General features: G+C 31.5%; 1 protein-coding gene across 2 annotated transcripts in view; it reads left to right on the top strand.

Annotated features, from left to right (window-relative positions):
• The window catches only part of LOC143079990 (immunoglobulin superfamily member 10-like), a 32,406-nt gene extending 9,984 nt beyond the window's left edge, over positions 1-22,422 (top strand). The window contains exons 5-19 of one of the 2 annotated variants that reach the window (XM_076255631.1): positions 780-1,034; positions 1,930-2,187; positions 4,223-4,477; positions 7,164-7,421; positions 9,662-9,922; positions 11,274-11,540; positions 11,782-12,072; positions 12,302-12,412; positions 14,748-14,817; positions 16,164-16,237; positions 17,418-17,454; positions 18,731-18,816; positions 19,279-19,315; positions 20,458-20,534; positions 21,130-22,422. In XM_076255631.1, the coding sequence (XP_076111746.1) occupies positions 780-1,034; positions 1,930-2,187; positions 4,223-4,477; positions 7,164-7,421; positions 9,662-9,922; positions 11,274-11,540; positions 11,782-12,072; positions 12,302-12,412; positions 14,748-14,817; positions 16,164-16,237; positions 17,418-17,454; positions 18,731-18,816; positions 19,279-19,315; positions 20,458-20,534; positions 21,130-21,248 (2,456 nt within the window). In that variant the 3' untranslated portion in view covers positions 21,249-22,422. Of the gene's footprint in view, positions 1-779; positions 1,035-1,929; positions 2,188-4,222; positions 4,478-7,163; positions 7,422-9,661; positions 9,923-11,273; positions 11,541-11,781; positions 12,073-12,301; positions 12,413-14,747; positions 14,818-16,148; positions 16,238-17,417; positions 17,455-18,730; positions 18,817-19,278; positions 19,316-20,457; positions 20,535-21,129 lie in introns of both variants that reach the window. The other variant, XM_076255630.1, reaches the window with a different exon arrangement.
• Positions 22,423-22,892: the final 470 nt, after the last annotated feature.

Genomic DNA, 22,892 nt, shown 5'->3' with positions numbered 1-22,892 from the left:
TATATTTTCATGGCGTAAAAATATCTAACAATTATTGTTAAAATGTTGGTTTTTTTTTCTCAATTATTTTATGCTTAAGATGTATCTTTGGTACTTTTATGTCCATGCAATCATGGAAGAAGCATAAATGCAATCTTTGTAATAAACACGTTTCAGAAACTCAATATTGACTTAGACGTGAAGATATGGTGCCAACTGGTAATTTTATCATAAACTTTGAAGAGTTACATTATTCTGCACGATGCCCCACTTTGTCTATTGCATATCCCCTGTTGCCTCTGTTTCTAGAAGATAGGGAAATTTAGACCCGGTGGTAGCTAATATTCCTTTTTTAGAACTGCATCTCTATGAGGGAAAATTATCAAAATGTTTGTGTTTTATACATGTTATAGACAATTAATTTTATTTTACATTGACTAGAGATATAGTGGAGGGTTGAGATCTCACAAAACATGTTAAATCCTACCGCGGTTGTGCGTATGTTCCTAGTCAGGAGCCTCTGGTCTTCGATAGTATTGTATGTTGTTTATAATTTTAGATCATTTATAGGTTTCGGAGTTTAGTATATGACGTTCATTTTAACTACTACACATTTTCTTTTGAATAGGTCCCAGCTAACGACGACCTCCGGGTTCGTGATTTTCTGGCTGCGTTGAAGACAAATTGGTGGCCATCTTCTCTTTGGTTGGGTTGTTGTCTCTTTGACACATTCACCATTTTCATTCTCAATTTTATGACATTAATTGTATTATATTTAAAATAAATGCATTTTGTTACAGATAGCCCTGATAAGATATCACTTTTCCCATCAATTACAAATTACACAATGATAGAGGGTCGTTCCATAAACGTCACATGTTCAGCTGTATGTGAACCGGCGTGTTATTTTGAGTGGACTCACCCAAATGAAGCAAAGTACCAAGTTAGCACGTTACAAATAGAGTCAGTAAAACGGACTGAAAATGGAACTTACACATGCAGAGCATACAATATGCTCGGATACAAAGAATCAGCTATTGTGGTAACGATCAACTGTAAGTAAAAGTTCTCAGACAGTTCAACAAGGTTAGAGTTCACAAATTTGAGTCGCATCGCAAATGCTACACCATGAAACTTTCCCATGCAGATCAACTGTGTAGTCGATTAAGAATACATAATGGGTAAATATTTTCAGCTACCACTACATTGGTTGAATTCTTCAAGTTTTAGGTGCAACAACCTATTCTCCTTTGTCATTGTAATACGATCGATAATATAGGATAGCATTGTAGTCAGGAATATTGTCCCGATCATTGTATCAGATCACACGTGCATGCGAGTCGCTCGTGCAATTTGCTTACCTGTTTGCGAAATGACATTCCACAATATAAGCGCATATATTTAAACAACAATGACGATGATATTTCGTCTTTTTGGTGCAGCTCTGATACCTGCAGGAAGGACTTAAGCATGTCTACCATATTGCCACCCTTCATCTTCCTTGCATGAAAACATCGTCTTCCGCCGTTGCTTATTTTACAGAAGCAGTAGGGATAGAAACCCGATTAAAATGCTATATGTTCAACACATAAAAATTGATACAATGTATTTGGATATCTGAATAAAACACAGGAAGCAAATGTAAAAATATTGCATCGTTATTTTACAAGTCAACGTACGTGAAATACTTGATGCAATGTTAAGCATGTTAAACCAAGGAATACTGCACGCTAAAAAATGATTAAAAACAAATTCTCAGTTTCATCATATAATTTTTTGTTTATAGTAGCATTGTGTGATGAAATATGTCGGATTCATGGACCTCAGTGAAAGGGCTTGCTAAATGTTTTAGTTTTTTTGAGATGTTAACAATTTTAATCACAATATTCTTCATCAAAATGACCACAGATAAGTGAGTGTTACCATAATTTTGTATTATTGATATTACAGTTGGTCCTAAAGCAATTTTTCTATCACCTTCGAATTCCAATTACACTAAGAAAGAAGGAGATGTACTTGGTAGTATCATGTGTTCGGCTGATTGTAATCCCGCATGTAGTTTTACATGGACATATCCTGATGGCACAAAACATCATAATGCATCTTTGAATAGATATCAGTTACAAAAGAATCATGACGGAATGTACACGTGCAAGGGATTCAATGATATTGGATATAAAGAAAATACAATTTTGCTTACTGTTAATTGTAAGTAAATTTTTCAACATTCTCACAATAATAAACGTATATATCTTTTAAAAAGCTTTCATTCATAAACAGAGACAGGGAGTTCAGGAAGAAGCCCATTATAATATGTACGAATTTGGCTTGTCGTAAAAAAAATCATGTAAAACAGTGGAAACAATAACAGGAAGAATTTCAATTGTTATAAAGTCCTTAGAATATATTCTTATGATATACAAAAAAAAAGAATCAACATGGAATTTTAACTTATTTTTCAGTTTGACTTGTCATTTAAATATTTTCGAACTCTTAAAGTAGTTATCAAAGGTGCCAGGCTTATACTTTTTACGTCAGACGTGCGTTTCGACTAAATAAGACTTATAAGTGACGTTCATATCAAATTAGTGAGAGAGCCAAACAAGCATAAGGTTGAAGAGCATTGAGGACATAAATGCAAAACAATTGTGCCAAATATGGCTAAGGTAATAAATGCCTAGGATACGAAGATCCTTAGTTTGTCGAATAATCCATTCTTTTGCAAACAGCTAATTTGTAAGGATGATCGAATTAGGTCTTTTCACCTTTCCGTGGAAAGATCTTTTGATTTTGTTCTGATTGTTATTATTATTATTATTATTTTATTATTTTTTTCTTCCGCCTATTTCTTTTTTTTTCTTGCGTTGTATTGCTGTTTCATAAGATGTCGCTTAGATATTTGGAATATGATATCGTATAATTTATACGCTTTCAAAACCGTGTAACAAAGTACTTTACGTTGTAAACACTATTATTCTTGTGGCCACTTTTCCTTCGCAAACGTAAAAGATTACGGTTTATTTTTTTACCAAATTGCTCGTTACATCTTCAGGATTTGGATATTCATTTTACCTGAAGCTTTCCGGAGACTCCATACGAGAGTTATTTCCCTTTATGCATTTGGTATAAGTAATATGCATTTCTAACTGGTAAACCATAAGTGATATAGACCTAGGGTCTATTGATTTAAGGTCCTTGGTCCAAAAAATTGATTCTTCATTTATAGACACTAAAATTCCATATGTACCTCGCAAATAAATTTTCCTTTTGGCTTATTTTCACTTATTTTCAAATACTGTATAACATATCGACAAATTATTTTCTTAATTGTTAGTCGCGACATGATGTTACTTATACATTTTGGTTGAAAGGATGCGTAGACATGCAATGAATATGTGTTTTCACCCCTTTTATATTTAGAATTATACGTAAAGTGATATAACTCATTAACCATACATAGTAAAGACCTAGGGTCAATTGATTTGGTGTCCTTGGTTTGTGACCTTGAAATTTAGGTCAAGGTAATAGGTTTATAGGACGTTCTAAGTTTTGTACTTTGCTTTAAATTAATTTGTATACATCATAAGGCCATAGGAAATGACATTTTAGACTATTTTTTTATATTCTATTATCGAAATATATCTGTAGTGGTGGAAAGACCTTCAATTGTTCTCTGAACAATTGGTTTTTAATTATCATTGATATTCATGTCAACCCCGAAGTGTTGACTACTGGACTAGTTAGTGATACATTAGGGGACGAAACGTCCAACAGCAGTAAACTATTGGCGTAAAAGGTTCAACAAATTCAAATAAATAATGTCATCTGAATAGTAAGCATCTCGTCACAAAACTGGGTTTGCGAACTTTCTTTGTTTACTTTTAGTGCAACTGATTAGAACTTGAGAGGTATTCTAATAATACATCATTATGTAGTACGCTCATATTAAATAGATTTTTCCTGGTTAATTGATCTCTCAGTCACATTTGAATCTTTTTGTATTTAATTTAATTTACCCTGTTACATGTAAGAAACAAGCGTAGATTCAATATTTAAAATATTATAATATGTATTAGATATTATTCACTATAAAATTCATTTCAACTTTTAAATGATGGCCAACAAGCGTATTATGTTATACCGCTGTCGTTCGTACGTCTGTCTGTCGTCGACATGTCGGACAATAACTCAAATTAATATATATAATTAAATGATTTTTTTTAATAAATGCATTTTGTTACAGATAGTCCTGATAAAATATCACTTTTACCATCAATTACCAATTACACAAAGACAGAGGGTGATTCAATTAGCGTAAAATGTTCAGCTGTATGTGAACCGGCGTGTGATTTTGAGTGGACTTACCCAAATGGAACAAAGCACAACATTAAAATTTTACAAGTCCAATCATTACAACAGACTGATGATGGAACTTACACATGCAGAGCATATAATATGCTCGGATATAAAGAGACAGCTATTGTGGTAACGATAAACTGTAAGTTAAACTTCTCATTAACTTAAAACAAATGTTTGGAATGCAATAATAAACTAAAGTAAGACTTAAAATTTGAGTCACATCCCAAATGCTACATGATGAAACTTTCCCATGCATTGCAACTGTTTAGTAGATGAAGAAAAACTATTTCCAGATACCCTTACATCCGTTTAATTCTTTTTAATTTTAGGAGCAACAACCACTCCCCTTTTTTCAATGTAATGCTATCGATAATAATATACATGATAAAGGTTGGCATTTAAGTTCAGGAATATTTTTCCAAGCAATGGATTAGATTGTACTAGCATGCGAGTCACATTATTCAGTATAAGCGCAATTGCTCTATAATAATGTTTTATCAAATATCAAACATTTATCAATTATCAGATCTGATAGATGCACGGAGGACTTAGTGATTGTGTCCACAATTTTACTAACCTTCCATATTCGTGCATGGGAACATTGTTTTCATCGTTCCTTATTTTAGTAGGGTTCGAAAATCGATCAATATGCTATAGTTTCATCTATTAAAAAAGGCACCACTGATACGTGAATTCATATAATGACCAAATCATAAAATATTGCATCAATAGTTTACAAGGCAAACTATTTGATATGTTTAATGCTGTTCAGAATTAAATGCTTCTTTTTGTAAATTTATTGGTGTGTAAAAGGGTTCACCGAAGTATATTCCGGATGTATCGCGGAACCGATTCGTTCTAAAATGTACACACGTAATTGCTTTTTTAATTTAGCTGTGCACTTTATTGTAGAAGCTCGTGTCATCATGAATGTTACATTTCATTTGGTAATGAATGTTGATTTCAGATTGACGCGAGCTTGCTGTTAGCGAATCAAAATAACGTATTTTAAAGAAACATACATGTAATGTAATTATATTATAACCAACAATACTGCACGTTAATATTGTGGTAATCAAATTGTCTTATTACAATGTATGTGTGTTCCCTGGAATTGTTAAACAGTCTCACCACAGGATATTTCAATAAAAGTGAGAAAAGTTAAAATACTTGTATTATGAAAGGCAACAGTATTTATCTTTAAGTACGTGTGTCTTGTAAAAAGTAAAATCACAAAAATACTGAACTTAGAGGAAAATCAATTCGGAAAGTCCATATTTATCACATGGGAAAATCAATTAACAAAACGCATCAAAAACAAATGGACAAGAACTGTCATATTCAAGACTTGGTACAGACATTTTCAAATGTAGAAAATGGTGGAGTAAACCTGGTTTTATAGCGGTAACCCTCTCACTTTGATGACAATCTCATCAAATTCCGTTATATTTACATTGATGCGTTAACTAAACAGACACAATAAAAAAAAATAGTCAAAATATGGGTACATCAGTCATCATCGTATAACAATTTTAAAAGGAACAATTTAACAGAACACAAATCATCTATCTAAAAACACATTCATTGATTTGTGTGTCTGACGTCAGAAAATTTTATACGTCATATAAATTTGTCGTTCAATGTGCATACAAACAATTTTAATACATAGGCAATGTTAGCATACAGGGTTAAAAAATCAAAAGTATGTAAGAATAAATTTCAGAAACAGACTGAGATTCAAAATAGTCCAAAAGCTATATATCGAATTTATAAGAATCCACAAATAGTGAATTCCACTACGTAATTGAATGATTTTTGACGTTTATGGTTCAACGTATTTTGTAATTCATAATAGAAATATATCATAGTGACATAAACTAGAACAATAACATACTGACGGGATCTTTTAAAGTACAGAGTCATGTTATAAGAACCAAAGAAATACAAAAAGTCGCATATACAAAGCACGCCACCAAAAAATGAAAGACAATACAAACACATTGACGAGATGTATAAGTACCGAGCCACGTCAAACGGATATCACATAACACCATTCAACAGTAAAAGTAATATTGATAATAGAACAAGGACAAGTGAAAGAACTATAAAACACGTTGTTAAGATGATAAACAATATCAGTACGCAGAATCTATACATCAAGACCATCTGTATTATTTGTGAAGTTGATACGAAATATTTATCAACAAGGTCTTGGTACCTTCTGATGAACTTTTTAGAAAAAGGACGAGACGTTCTTTGACATATCCCTGGTTCATTAACTTTCTACTCAGACACTGCTGACGTTTTACAAAGTCTGAGTAGGAGCTGCAAGCTCTTGAAATATCGAATACTAGTAAGTTGGGAAATATATATCCCATATGCAGGTGAAGTTCGTATATTGCTACTAACATGACTAAGGTGGGGGAAATTTATAATTTCAAAAATTAAAATCGTCTCGTTTGTCATAAATTCTTGTACTGAGATGACTGTGTAAGTCAAATTCGAGATATAAGTCTAATGTAGTCATTTTTATATTATATTAAACGTTGCCATAAAATCGAGAGGTTTGGTATGCCACAAAACCAGGTTCAACCCACCATTTTTTCTTAAATGTCCTGAACCAAGTCAGTAATATGGCCATTGCTATATTACAGTTCGTTTCTGTGTGTGTTACATTTTAACGTTGTGTTCCTGTTGTGTCGAAGTTCTCCTCTTATATTTGATGCGTTACCCTAAGTTTTAGTTTGTAACCCGGATTTGTTTTTTCCTCAATCGATTTATGAATTTCAAACAGCGGTATACTACTGGTATTGTTGATATTTCAGATGATCCAAAAGCAATTTTTCTATCACCTTCGGATTCCAATTACACAAAGAAAGTAGGAGATACACTTGGTAGTATCGTGTGTTCGGCTGATTGTAATCCCGCATGTAGTTTTACATGGACATATCCTGATGGCACAAAACATTATAATCCATCTTTAACAAGATATCAGATACAAAAGAATCATGAAGGAATATACAAGTGTAGAGGATTCAATGATGTCGGATTTAAAGAAGAAAGTATAACAGTTACGATAAATTGCAAGTAAAATTTTTAACGTATATATATTTAAAAAAGATTGTATTCATATACAAAGACGGTGAGTCTAGGAAGTAGCCCACTATAATTTGTACTGATTTGGCTCGTCATCAACAAAATCAGTTAGAACAAAAACAGGTAGAATTTCATTTGTTATATGAGTCCTATATAAATTTAATTTGCTTTTATCTTTTATTTTGCCTTGTCATTAAGATATTTTCGAACTCTTAAAGTAGTTATCAAAGCTACAAGGCTTATAATTTATAATATATGAATATCTTGTTGATAAATATTCCGTATATTCTTCACAATTAAGAAATACATGATGGTCTTGATGTATAGATTCTGCGTATTAGCGTTGTTTATCATCTGAACAACGTGGTATATTGCTCGTTTTTGTTCTATTATTAACATTACTTTTACTGTTTGGTCTGTTTTCTGTGATATCCATTTAAAGTGTCTCGGTACACCCCGTCAATGTGTTGTTTGTATTATCGACCTTTCTTGATGTGGCTCTGTACTTTTAAAGATCCCATCAATATGTAATTGTTCTATTACTCGCGTAGTGGTATTAACTATATGTGGAGTATTAAAAATTCTTAAGAACTTTTGGATAATTTTAAGTCTCGGTCTTTTTCTGAAATCAGTTCTAACAAAACTTTTGATTTTTCAATCCTGTATAACATCATTCCCCATGTGAAATTATCATTTTGAAAATACTTTGAACGATAAAATCATTCTATATTAATTCCTGTGTGACGTTTACAGCGGTATACTATTGTTGCCTTTATTTACATTCTGACGTCAAACAATCGTCTCTACTAGAGTGAATGAAGTCACAGGATTCAAATATTTCAATCCTTTATTGGTTGATTGAAAATACATAATTATATAAATAAAGGCAACAGTAGTATACCGCTGTTCAAAACTCATAAATCTATGGACAAAAACAAAATCGGTGTAATAAGTAAGCAATGCACTTTGTATTTTCTATTGTGTATGTAAATTTTGTATATTTAAAATACTTGTAACAAGGACATATAGTATCAATAGATACATATTATAAGCAAATATTTACTCACCATATCTTTGAAACATAAATCCTTTTTGGGAAACACAATCTTAAATCTAACTATTATTTAAGAACTACACACTTCCTTTAAGTTTATGTTTAACGAAAAACACGTGCCATAAGATCACTTGACCAGAAATTTAATGTAATAGAAATTAACAAAAAAAACCGGTTTGAAGTGCTATAGAATTGAAACTGCTTATAAATAAATACAGGTAGCTCCTTTGAGAGAAAAAAAAACGTTAAAATGAATACTTTTTTCAGATGATTCCATTTGGTGTGATGAAAAATATATAGATAGATTATGTTACATCTACATTTGTACAAAGACAGATGATACTTATAAAGATAGATGTTAGATGATTATTTAAAATGGGAGTTTTTTTCTCATTTGTTTTCCGACAAATGAGCCTGTAAAAATCGGGGGCCCATTAGTTGCTTCCCTGTGTAACTTGGGGGTTCATGTAACAGGTGATTATTGATAAAATATGTTTAAAATTAAAAAAAAAAGATAGCAATGCATGTGGTAGTTAAATTCGATGGATGCTTTTTGTGATTCTTTGTTAAATATTTGCTTGTTATTGTTCTAGTTGATATTGTGACACAGTGATGACTGCTGTACCCCATATTTTGAAAATTTAACGTATTATGTCTGTTTTGATCACGCTTCGTTGTAAATATAATAGAATTTGATGCGACTGTCATACAAGTGAGAGGTTTAGCGCTATAAAACTAAGTTTAACCCACCATTTTCTAAATTTGAAAAGTCAGGAATATGACAGTTATTTTCCATTAGTTTGATGTGTTTTGTCATTTGATTAAGGACTTTCCGTTTTGAATTTTCCTGTGAGTTCAGTATTTTTGTGATTTTACTTTTTACTAGTATTTAAACATTTTCAACATGCCAAAGAAGAAGAAATCATCTTCAAAAACTTTTTAGATAAAATCGAACAGACGCTTTCTCGATAAGATATATTTGATATAATCTCATTAATTTTGATTTCTTCTTAGGTTGTAACTTTCTATTTATTAACATTACATTTTTTTACATTCATATTTTACTGTCTTTCATCACAAATTATTACTTTCATATACTGGCTCATAATTTGAAATTGTCTGAATAAACTATAATAGCATGAAAACAGTTTAAAATAAAGTCAGTTATTTCAGATGATCCAGGGAACAGCATTTTCTTCTCACCGTCAAGTACAAGTTATACAAAAGTGGAAGGAGATTTGCTAGGGAACATTACATGTTCAGCGAATTGCAAACCGTCGTGTATGTTCGAATGGACATATCCAAATGGAACAAAGTACTTGAGTAGCACGTTAAAAATTGGCCGACTAAATAGGACAGATGCTGGTATATACAAATGTAAAGGATACAACCTCATCGGTTATTCAGAGAAAACCATAACGGTTGCAGTAAATTGTAAGTTGTGTTATTCTAAAAAGTCCTAGACTAGTATAATGATTGAGTACAAGGTCAAGCTGCCTATAAATCCAGGTTCAAGTGTCAATTTTCTACATAAGAATATAACCGTATGTTTCAAGTAGGGAATATGACAGCTGTTTTTCATTCGTTTGATGTGTCTGAGAAGTTGATTTCTCCACTAGATAAATGACTGTTTGGTATTTAGGTGAACACTATTGTTACTGTCAATGTTATAACTACCACTGTACGGATATCTGTGTATGTGGATGATCGGTTCCCGGGTAAAACACTTACACAATAGCCTTATTTTCATTATTTATATATAAAAGTTGAACATTTAAAAAAAGGAATTAACTCGTTCATGCAAAGATCTGATTCGGGTATGCTTTACGTCCTTATAGTATTATCAGCTCTGCAAAGGTTGTGTACGTTTTTTACCTTGAGCATCACTGAAAAGATGTAATATGATTTGTGAAATACACATCTGTTGCAGAACAGACACATTGGTACCGTTAATCTTGTAACTACTATCGGGTTTGTTAGTGAACTGTAAATTTCAGAGAGTATCACCAGCCCAATTGCTATTACTATGGTACTGATACGCCTGGCACGCAAAAAAAGGTTATTTGTTGATTGATTTACTTAGTTATTATGTTTTTTGTTTTTGTTATATGTCACAAACCGTAACGTGTATATGGCAATAAAATATTAAATTGAATTGCTGATTGAAAATATTTATCGTAAATTTTAAATTGTGAATTATAGAGAATATATTAATCTAACCAAAACTAAATTAGATTAAGGTTACCAACTATCCATTAATTGTGGACACACTTAAACTTTTAAGTAAGATTTAGATATAGTTGCCGTCACAATCAACAGGTTTTAAGTAACGAATATCACTGATAAATTACTATCATCATGTCCAAATTACGATGATCTCATGGTACAGTTACGATTGACATATCAAACAATTTCTGGAGTGATCATCGTCCGTGAATTTACAATTGTTTATATTTTTGTAACGAGTCCATATCTGATATTAAACACACACACACACACACACACACACACTCACAAAATTAAACCGTACAGATCAAACTGTAGGCTGGGTAATTCTCGATAACACCACGTATACACGGTGAAATTAGGGGGAAACGATTTAACCAACTTCTATCTCCGCCATATTGGGATCGTGGTAACTGCAGTAACCACGAACAGTTTAACATCAGTGATTATACTGAGATCAAAACATAACCTCTATTCTTTAACAATCAGTACACTAAATTAAAACTTTATGTCTTTTCACATTTAAGTCCAGGGGTATAATCATTTCAATTCTTTGTAGATCCACCAGAATCGATACGATTGTCACCAACCAACACACCCTTTATAGTTCGTGAATTTACTACTGTTCGTGTGACATGTGAAGCTGACTGTAGACCTACTTGCAGTTACCAATGGACTGGTCAAAATACCTGGACGTCAGCTAACAAATATTTAACGCTTACATCAATAAGGAGAACTGCAACTGGTTCCTATATATGTAGAGCTCGGAATATCATAATATCATCATACCGTTATGCTGAAACGTCTGTATCAATTATTGTGCATAGTAAGTATATCGTTCATTTATCTGGTATAAAAAAAATTGTGTCAAACTCATTTCTAATGTTTGTCACTCATTGAATTATTTCTAATTTTTATATTTTGGTCATAGTCGTCATATGGTAAGGTAATTTGGTCTACTTTTCTTTCATCAAATGTGCAAATACATTTGTTAAAGCAATGCATTATGTAGTAATCAATGCATCTCCCATTTCAATTCTCAATTTTATATTATCATTACTTTGCAGCATTACCTACGAAGGCAGCAAAGATAACTGCGATTTGCACTGGATCTACAGCAGTTTCGATTGCCTGGATTGGTGATATGACCGTATTTCCTAGGCAGAACTACGAATTGCATTACAGAACGAGTAGTAAACCATCGAAAACTCTTAGTATTTCTAATTCTACAAATCAACGAAACATTTATCTCATACATGTACAAAATTTTAATCCATTGACAAAGTACATGTTTAAAATAGTAGCAGATAACTATTTGGGACATGTTGATTCGGAAGAGGTTAGCTGTACAACTCTTGGTATGTACAATACAAGATAAGTGATTTATAGAATTCCAAACGGTGTCGGAACGATAAAAAAAAAATAATGTGGATGTTTAAGGACATGTGTTTAAAAAGATAAATATTTAAAAGATACAAAAGTCAAAAGTTTTGAGAAAAAAGACTGTTACCGCGTTTGTGTTAGTTTAATCTAGAAATTAATCTTCCAAGTCATCGTTATATTGTATTCATATATGTTATTTAATAGCATCTGAAGCGGTAGATTCCGAAGTGAATGGCGCTTTAATTGGAGGAGTAATTTTGATAAGTCTTGCTGTGTTGATGTTTGCTGTAATGATAACTCTGATACTCTTGTACAGTAAGTGGCATACTTTAGAAATAAGTCACATTCATTTAGAAATATTAAACTTTACAAAATCTATATTTCAAAAACAATATGCGACTGTCTGAGGCAAAAGGTTTTGCTTGGGAATTGTTTTGACGTCACTTACAGGACTCAAATTGTAACAACATGTGGTAGTTAAAACTGAACAAGTTATCATGAAAATACTGTTCTTTATATAAATATATGAGTGTCTTTTGTTGGTGGCCTTATTCACGATTTTAAGTAGCTAACGTAACTTAACAAATATTGTCCTAATCAAGACATAGTAAAAAAAAACATGAATTCACAGGCAAATAATCTAGAGAACACATCGAATATCAGCAAACGCGTTATGAACTTTAGGCAAATTTTTTCGCATGTTAACTCAACTGTGTGACTTAAATTCTCATTCAGAATTAGTTTTGATGAAGAAAGTCAGACTTCTGGTGATGGTATGCGATGAAGAAGTGCTCAAAATTTTCATGCGAAAATATATTTCATATTAGGGTTGCTTTTTATTGCATTTGAATTATTTCTACAGTTTGAAGTACATTTGTAACATTTTTTATGTAACAATTTTCTTTAATTGCTAGGTGAATTATCCAATTAGCACCATTGACATGTTTGAAGATCATTAATCTGCGATAATTGATCACTCTTTCTCGTGTAATAAGTGGAAACTTCTAATTACACGGGTTTAGCAATTATACTGTTAACCTTGCAATTTCCATCAATAGATACAATGTGTTACTTAGCATTGACGAATCAGCTTATATAAAAAGCAATAATTTCATGTAATGAAAGACAAACAAGTTAAAGAACATCAACACCTTATCTTACAAGGCCCCACAAATCATTATAAAACAACATTGTCTTCTCTATAGTCGGGTTGTTGTCTCTTTGACAGATTCTCCTTTTCCATTCTCAATTTTATGTATATGTGCTTATTCTAAAGAATTTGTTGTTTCTGATAGTTTTCAAATGTTTCACTCGTTTTAGTTTTTATAAACTGAAATCCACGAATTCCAGAAGCATGTAATTTTTGTTCATACAAAAAAAAATTTAAAGCACGAATTATTTTTACACAACGCAATGCATAGGAATATCATACTCTCGGGAATTATACACAATAATTAACTGTATCGGTCAGACGACTTTTATGGTATCAAAAGACCTGAGAACTTAAAATCAAGTCACAAGTTATTTGAATCAGACAAGTTGTGATTGTGACCGTACAACTAGTGACGATTTTATTCGTTGTTCCACATAGCCTTGTTGCAAAAATTGTTTTGTAATAAGCACATAATTGTTCATGAAATCAGTTAAATGGAAATATACTCGACCGAAACGAAACGTATGTTACTGCTAGGTAGTTGGAACTTGATAGTTGCTTTTCTGGAATCAGCATTAATGAAGAAGAGTTTAAAAGCGTCAATCAGTGTAAACTTCAAAGAAAATATCAAGACTCAACATGCGTATAGAGGTCCTTCTTTTTTCATTGTGTCATCAATACATCAAAAAATGAAGAACTAAAAACATAATATGCATTTTTCTTAGTGTCTTTGATATTTTTTTAATACTGACTGATCGATAAGAAATAATTGTATGTTGTCGACCAAGATGGCAAAATCTACAATGATATTGGTTCGGTGTACTGTAAACCAACTTATTTTCGCGAATACTTTATTTCTCGTTTGACCCTTTCCAGTCAATTCCGTGGCTATTTAATTTCGCGATTTTCTAATTTATTAAGTGTTAAGATCCGAGTTTTGCATATTCCCGACTATTTATTTTCACGTTATTTTTCTACTCGCGAAAATCGCGAAAATAAATCGCTCAAGAAAACAAGTTGGTTTACAGTATTTATTTTTGGAAATAAAAGATAAAAACATGACCTTCAACAAGAAATTTAAATATACGTTTGAGGTTTTCCGTTTAAATTGTTTAAAAACATGTGTGTAAAATGAGAGAAATAATAACACACGATAATTTCGGAAAATGATCTATATATACATCCCGTGTTAAAGAAAAACATCTCGACAGCTGTACTGATAAATATGTTGTTTTGATATATCTTAATATTCTTTTTTTAAGCTATCAAATTATTTCAAAGATTGTACCTCGTTCTGAAGTTAAAAAGACATTAGCGATCAGGTTTCACGGGCAATAAATCTGTGTAATGAAACATGAAAACAAAACGTGTACACTGTAACCACGATTATTTTACGACCCAGAAAAATATAATTCTGTTTTTGTTTCACGCCTTTAAATATAGTTGTATGCTTTACACACTTAAAATATTTAATTTCTCGTATGCATTAACCTTTAGGATTTAGACGTAATACTGAAGGCACACAGAGACAAAGTTGTATTCATGAATGTTTTACAAAACTATTTAGGTGAGTAGATTGAAGTTGTTACGTAACCATGCAATAACCAGATGTATTGAAAGTTTCCAGAACCTAGGTTCCCGAACCTCCACATATGAAATATGTGGTAAGAACGACCAAACTTAAACGACCAATTATTTTAAGTTCAACTTTGCCTGAGTAAGTTGGAACCTTAGTTTGTCATGTCCCATATATGGGCATTATGTTTTCTGGTCTGTGCGTCCCGTTTCAGGTTAAAGTTTTTGGTCGAGGTAGTTTTTGATGAAGTTGAAGTCCAATCTACTTGAAACTTAGTATACATGTTCCTTATGATATGATCTTTCTAATTTTAATGCCAAATTTGAGTATTTAGTCCATTTTTACGGTCCACTGAACATAGAAAATGACAATGCGGATGGGGAATCCGTGTACTTCGGACACATTCTTGTTATTCATGTTTGATTTTTCAACAACAAAGAATTTTAGCAAACTATGTTATATATCATGTCGATACCAAAGCACCGACTAAAACATGTACATAGCTAGCGATACTTGCGATGATTAACAGTCTAACAACAATTGCATAAAATTGAGAATGGAAATGGGAAATGTGTCATTGAGAGAACAACCAGACGAAAAGTAAAAACAGCCGATAGCCACCAATCGGACATCAACACAGCGAGAAAATCCCGCACCCGAAGGAGTGCATTAGCTGACCACTCCACAAAATGTGTACTAGTTCAGTGATAACAACAGCCAATGAAAGTAAACTCCAAAGCGTCTAAAAGAACTTTAAAAAAAAATCATACAAGACTAACAAAGCCATTGTGTATAATTGAATATAATGATTAAAGATATAGTGCAAACAAAATGTGGTTTTTGATCTAGTGTAGTTATCAATTCTCTTCACCCAAAAGTTAAACTCATGTTTGTACTATCTGTAAATGACAAGATTGAATGCAGATATCTCCTTAAGTATTGTACAATACATTTGAAATATTAAACTCCAACACTCGACTCCTCTGAAAAAGACGTTCAAGCAAAATACATGTTCCTAAAGTCAATAGTCAGTGCAGGCAAAACAATTGTGGATAAAGTGCCAGAGATCATCAATACCAATTTGGTTGTAGAGACGGTTTAATTTGCCATGCATGGGAGCAAATTAGGGCAATATGAAGAAACATCCATGATCTATCTAAATCTTTTTTTAAATGAAATCGACGTATACAAAATAAAAAAAATCACCCTAGGTTTGTAAAAAGATATACAATTAATAATTACTCAGATTTTAATCATATGGTTAGTACATTACACTGTTAATCTGTATTTTACACTGACAATATTTCTATATGCATGTGTAGTTCCTTATTTTATAGATCATCAAAGGATAATGAAGGAATCTATGAAAACACACAACCCGCGTCTGAGTGTGGTAATCTTGAATCTAACGGTATTTACAATAAACAAATATATGATTAAATTGTGTTCAGCATATTTCAATTTGTATATTTGTATATATGAAAGTTATTTAAACAGAAACCGTCCAACACAACCATATACATATGGAGGAGACATAGTGTTTTCAAAAATATCACAGGTCTTGAACTGCAGGACAATGAATTTAACATAGAAACACGATATCAATTCAATTAAAAAAAAACATAGATATTAATATAATTAAGACTTTATAAAGGACAAACACTAATGAAGTGTTTTTTAATGTAGGCAAATGCATATTTGACAAGGTCAAATTACTTCTTAGGTTATAGATTGCATTTAATTTGAAAATCATAGTTCTATCCATCCCCTTGTTAAATTATTTAATAAACTTAGAAATTCTAGTTTTGTGTATTACTATTCCTATGAAAAATAATAATATAGAAAGTTTTTATACTAGAGGCAAATGATACCAAAGGAACATTCTAACTCATATATCTTAAATAAACTGATAAAGAATAGCTCAAAGAAAAAGACTAACAACCAAACAGTTAACAAAACACAAAATAGAAAACTAAGGACTGAGCGACACGAACTCCAACAATACCTGGAGGTTATCTAGGGTGCTCCGAAAGGGTTAGTAGATCTTAATCCACACTTGAGTTATGAATAATTAGTTCATCTTTATGATGTAAAAATTGAATACAAATCCGTTTAATCATCCCGTTGTTAATTATTGAAAAAAACTATAAATACGGAGAAATAAAGATATCTAAAATTGATAGGTTGCCTTCCACTGTCTAATGCTCTTCACTGATGAGTCTTTTGTAGACGAAACGCGAGTTTGGCGTAAATATATTTTTTTTTATCCTGGTATCTATGATGAGTTTATTTGCACAAAGTCTTACGGTTCAAAGCGCCGGATCCTGGCTATAATCATATTCTAACCAATGTTCCGTGATTCAAACTGCTTCTGATTGTCGCTCCAAGACCAATCACTACACTTAAATAATCACAGAAAGGCAAGACAGTGTAACATACCGTAAAATCCGAAATTGTAGGCATGGGCTAAGATCCTTTAGTATCTAAATGCACTTTGCATTGTACAACATCCTAAAAGGAGATAATGAAAAGAATTGTAACGCATTCTTGTTTGATTTTTTTTTCTTCTAAATGACAACTTACATTTTCAGGAAAAAAAGACTCAAAGGTAGCAGCTAAAAACAAAACGTAAGGATTGTCAAAGTTTTACCGCTAGTATGATTATTTCGTGTTTTCGAGGTCATCTCGACAGTTGAAATGCGCATCTGGTGCAAGAAAATTGGTACCGTTAATTTTATTACTAGATGTAGTCTAGACTTTAATACACACGTAACGGAGCTAAATATTATCGACCTGATGCCCTGTATTTTTTTTATTTTGGAATTTTTGATAATTTGGATAAAAGTTTTACATTGCTTTAAACCTAATATGAGAATTTGAGACAAATCGATGAACATGTATTTCACAGCTAACGCCCTTTAAATTATTCGTTTTGGATTTGAGAAAAATAGGATTTATTCAAATCATTTTCGAATTCCCTTTTGATTGCTTTCGAAAATCACACCTGCATTTTTTTTTCGAAATTATGTACATATATTACTATAATTGAACAGGTTAATAAAGATTAACATTTTTGTGCAGAAAAATCATTTTTTGGTTGGTTTAACTGGGGTTTTAATTACATACTAACATACTGTACCTTAAATGACACCTTTGCCATAGGTTTAAAACAAATTTGTTACAAACAAAGTAGTAACCTTAAAGATATTTTAGGCACGTGATTAATTGAAAAATTGTAAAGGCATCATGTAGAAAAATGTTGTGGTAAAACTTTGTTTCATAGCTCTGGAGAGTATCATTCTATGGCCGATTTGTTATGTGTAATTATATAATCTAATACGATGTGCTTCTTTGGTTTCATAAGTTTCTCGATATATCTATACTTGGAATTTTGAGGAAAATCATGTTTCATATTCTATTCTATTGCATCAACTGCACATGAGTTTCAATGGGTTAACCTGGCGGCTCACTCCTTAGTTGCAACATTTCAACTGTGGGTATGACAGTAATAATAGCCAATGGAAATGTTTGGGTTGACAATCATAAAGATTTAACACATTTTTTTCTAGTGTTTTTATAGAAGTAATGCATGAAAGCCTTATATTTATTTGAAATTTGTAGCTTTTATTTAACAGTTGGTAATATTGAATATTCATACGCAATCTAACCTTCACGTCAGGTTTTTGAATTATCTTCATTGTTTTATTAGAATCGCAGTTATTCATTTTCACATAACCTTGGCCGTTATGTTTGTAAATTTTATCTCTTGAACACGCTCGAATTAGAATCAAATATAACAGCCTAGATATTGCGAAAAATTCAAACAAACCTATGGCTTGCAAGAATTATTTCAATTTAATTACAGGGCTTGATATACTCCTTTTGTAAATATTTATAATTTCAGCGAGAACACCTATGAACCTATTCAAAGAGGGAAATCTGACCGACAACAATACACCAAGATACAAGCACCAGCTGTTAAAACTGCAGGTACTTAAAATGTTACCAATTCATATTGCAAATACCTATTTGTTTCCAAATCTTTAAATGCTCGTCAAATATGCTACAAAAACATTTTTTTATTATCATTTTATCATAATATATGTAGTTTATGGACTCGCATCATACAAATTTGCGAAAACTCCGAAGGATTCCCAAAAGACACAGACTTACAGTTTTAAAGCGCAGGTTCCAAGCTTTTATCATGTTTTAACCCATGTTCCTTGTTTCGAAATCCTTCTGATTACCCCTCCAATACCAACCTCTGCCCTTAAATAATCAGAAAGGCAAGACGGTGTAACTTATCGTAAAAGCCAAAATTGTATTCATGGGCTAAGATCTTTTAAAATATAAATACACTATGCATTGAACAACATCCTAAAAGAGATAATTTTAAGAACTGTAACACATTCTTGTTTGGATTTTTTTCTAAATGACTACTTACATTTTCAGGCAAAAAAGACTCAGGGGTAGCACCTAAAAATAATAGGTAAGGATTGTGGAGGTTTCACCGCTAGTATATTTTACCATAAGTGACATAGATAATGCGTTCATTTTATATTATACATAAATAAATAAATTTGGTGTATTTATTGTCTTCTGATTGGTTAAAAGTATTAGTTTTATTTTCAATGTTGTCAATTTGTATGGCGATACGCCCACTCTGACGTTGTGTATTCATATGCCATGTGTGTACGTTGTTTTTGTTTAATATATAAATAGTATAAAAAGTTCTGTTAGCCTTATTTTTGATAGAAATTTATTTACAATGAATGGCTATTATCTATTTTGAATTTATTGACCCATAAAATTAATTTTTGACTCTTTACATTGAATAATCCGCGAAGATGCATCATAAACCACAACAGTTTTAAAGATGATTACAGTTGAAGTTAACAAATAGAAAAAAAAGATATACATAGGCTTTTTAACAAAATGTGTTTACTCGCCTGTAAAACGGTCACTAGCTACCAGATGCGAAATTTAGATTATGATTTTATTTTGTTTAAATATTATTGAAAGTGAAATGGTGAAATAAAAATTCCCTATTATCGGCCAGTATGGTTCAATTATGTCAAAATAGGCTATGAAAAATCGTTGATGACTTATTCACTTGCAACAGGTTGATAAAGATTAACATTTTTGTGCAGAAAAATATTTTTGTTGGTTTTACTGTGGTTTTAATTACCTGTTATAACTAACATATTGTACCTAAAGTGATACCTTTGCAAGTAAGTTTAATATAAATGTGTTACAAACAAAGTAGAAACCTTAAAAAATATTTCCAGCAGATGATTAATTGAAAAAAATATAAAGACATCATGTAGAGAAAACACGTTGTGGTAAAACTTTGGTTAATAGCTCTGGTTAGTATCTCTCTAGGGCCGCTTTGTCATGTGTAATGTTGTAGTATAATTCGATGTGCTTCTTAGGCTTTGTTAGCAACGGCATGATTAGTTTCTCGATATATCTATACTTTTAATTTTGAGGTAGATGTTGTTTCATTTTCTACTCTATTGCATCAATTGCACATGAATTTCAATAGGTCAATCTCGCGGATCACCCCTTAGTCTAGATTAATATTTCAGTTTAATTGTTATACACTAATTTTGCAAATATTTATAATTTCAGCGAGAACACCTATGAACCTATTCAAAGTTTGAAACCATACACCACGAAACCAACTGTTCCAAATGTTAAAGCTGCAGGTACTTAAAATGTTTTCAATTCATATTGAAAATACACATTTGTTCAAAATCTTTATATGCTCGACAAATACGCTACCAAAACTTGTTTTCATCATTTAATATCATGATTATATGTATACTAGTATGTATGTTAGGTCAGTTCTAAAAAAAAAAACATTTCAAAAAGGATGAACATCTTATCAATATATGTGTCTCAATTTCTAGAGTCCATTTTGATTACAGATATATAAGCTATTTATACTTAATTACAAGCCCTCTGTGACTAGTTTGTTGTCCATGTTGTAGCAATTTAATAATAGTACGAAAGAAACCCATAACAGTTGAAAAAAGACAGATAATAACATTTGCAAAAGACAACAAAGAGAAGATAGATCTGGATATCACACTATTTTAGTTTCGCGAACCCGTCACTCAAAACTCAGATGGCAGTACGACTGCCTTTAAAATGTATTTAAAGTTATTTTAATAAACAGTTTCTTTCGTGCGAGGTTAACTTAAGAATGCTAAAATGGCTTAAAATTGTCGAAGTATACAGTTGGTTATTTTCATCAGACAAATTTTGAATGTGGAATAATTTCTAGTTTTATAATTTCAGATCTTAGAAAACCACTAAATCCTCAGTATGTAAACATTGAAGGGAAGACAAAGACTAATCCAGACGAAAAAATAGCCTTGCGGCCTATTGTTAAACTAAGACCGATACGAAAAACTTGAGAAAAGAAATGTTTATCTGCTTTTTACATGTTAAAGGAATCGGAAAAAAACAAGATATAATCTTACACATTTGTACATTTAAATACTATTAAAATGTTCGTTGATACATTCATAAATTATAAGGAAACTCAGGTTTCAACTTCCACAGGCCAAGTTGAACTTAGACGGACATAGTTTTTTGTTATGCTCTTTGGTAATATAGATGTTCAACTGTTTCGGTTTCTGTACATGATTTGCTTTCAAATGTTCGGCTTTTAGTGTTCTTGACAAGAATATATTCAGAAGAGCGCGTCGGACGCATGGCATTAAAAACGTGATGTTTTATATTTTGTTATGTTCCTGTTGCAAAAAGGAAACCTTGGCTTTTTCCATCCATTATTGATTTTGTAGGTATCATCTTCTAAATTGATTGATGACATTCCAACTTCTATTGTATTGATTTAAAACGTTTGTTTAATAAGTTGATGTACATATTGTATTTTGAAACATCTAAATTTTTTGTTGTCAATTTATTCGTGGTTTTATACTACTTTGTTAAGAATACATAAAAAAAGAAAGTGTATGTTACTTATCTATTTTGCACCATCATTATATATGACATGAAGGGAGAATATTTAGCACACAAATTAATATGACCATTGCTTACCAAAATCATTGTTATTTCATTTGTTGTTTTTTTTAAATAATAAATCAAGAAATACTTACCTTGTTAAGGATGTTCGCTCGTCTAGTTTTGCCAGATATTTGGAATCCTCTGGTTTTATCAATGTAATTTCATAACAAAATTTTGCATATTAACCCCTTCTATTCTTTCCAGACTTTGATTGCATTTAGTTCAAAATGTTATCTTTCATTTTATTTTCAAATCTTTGTTATTTTTTCATCGTTTTATAATGAAAAATGATACCAATGTTAAACTCATGAACAGTCTTGAAAGAAAAGATATTTATAGAGTAGGCTTATGAAGTTATGTTAATTTTGTATAGGCTGACAATTAAAAAGATGATAATAATTTAAAGTTTACAGCTAATTAAATTTGTTGTTGCATTTCAAAATGGTTTGTAGTTATCCATTGTGAGAATGATGTATTCTGTACATGTACCAGAGTATAGAAACTAAACATCTGATGATTCAAGCAATAAAGATAGGCTGTGTTGAAGACCCCAACGTCGTATTTGGTTGTTTTCTGCTCATTGGTCGGGTTAGCATTGTTGTCTCTTTGACACATTTCCCATTTCCATTCTCAATCATATTTCAATAGAAAATGTGCTACTCGGAATAACATAAAAAATGTGGTGCACACTGTTAATTAACCCGCTACGCGCGTTATTTGGTGTGCACCAAATTTTTTATGTTATTTCTTCATAGAAAGAAAAAATATAAGTCATTCTTTAAATGTTTATACGTCTTTGTGACAGACGCAACTACTTATTCATATACTAGCTGACAAAATTTCCTTCAAGGCTCTTTCACAACATAAGCAAATTACAATGTACATATAATATCTGGATTTTCCTATTATCATACACAGTGAAACATTTCCAATGATAGTTCAGGCAATTTATTTTATCTGTTTACATGCATCGCATAGCGTTAAGCTGGGATCACACATTCACAATTTTTATTACCGTCCTTGACCGGACC

Source organism: Mytilus galloprovincialis, chromosome 6 (assembly GCF_965363235.1).
Source record: "Mytilus galloprovincialis chromosome 6, xbMytGall1.hap1.1, whole genome shotgun sequence".
Classification (NCBI taxonomy): domain Eukaryota; kingdom Metazoa; phylum Mollusca; class Bivalvia; order Mytilida; family Mytilidae; genus Mytilus; species Mytilus galloprovincialis.
The sequence above is the reverse complement of the archived record's forward strand: the minus strand, read 5'-3'. Positions and strand labels throughout refer to the sequence as shown.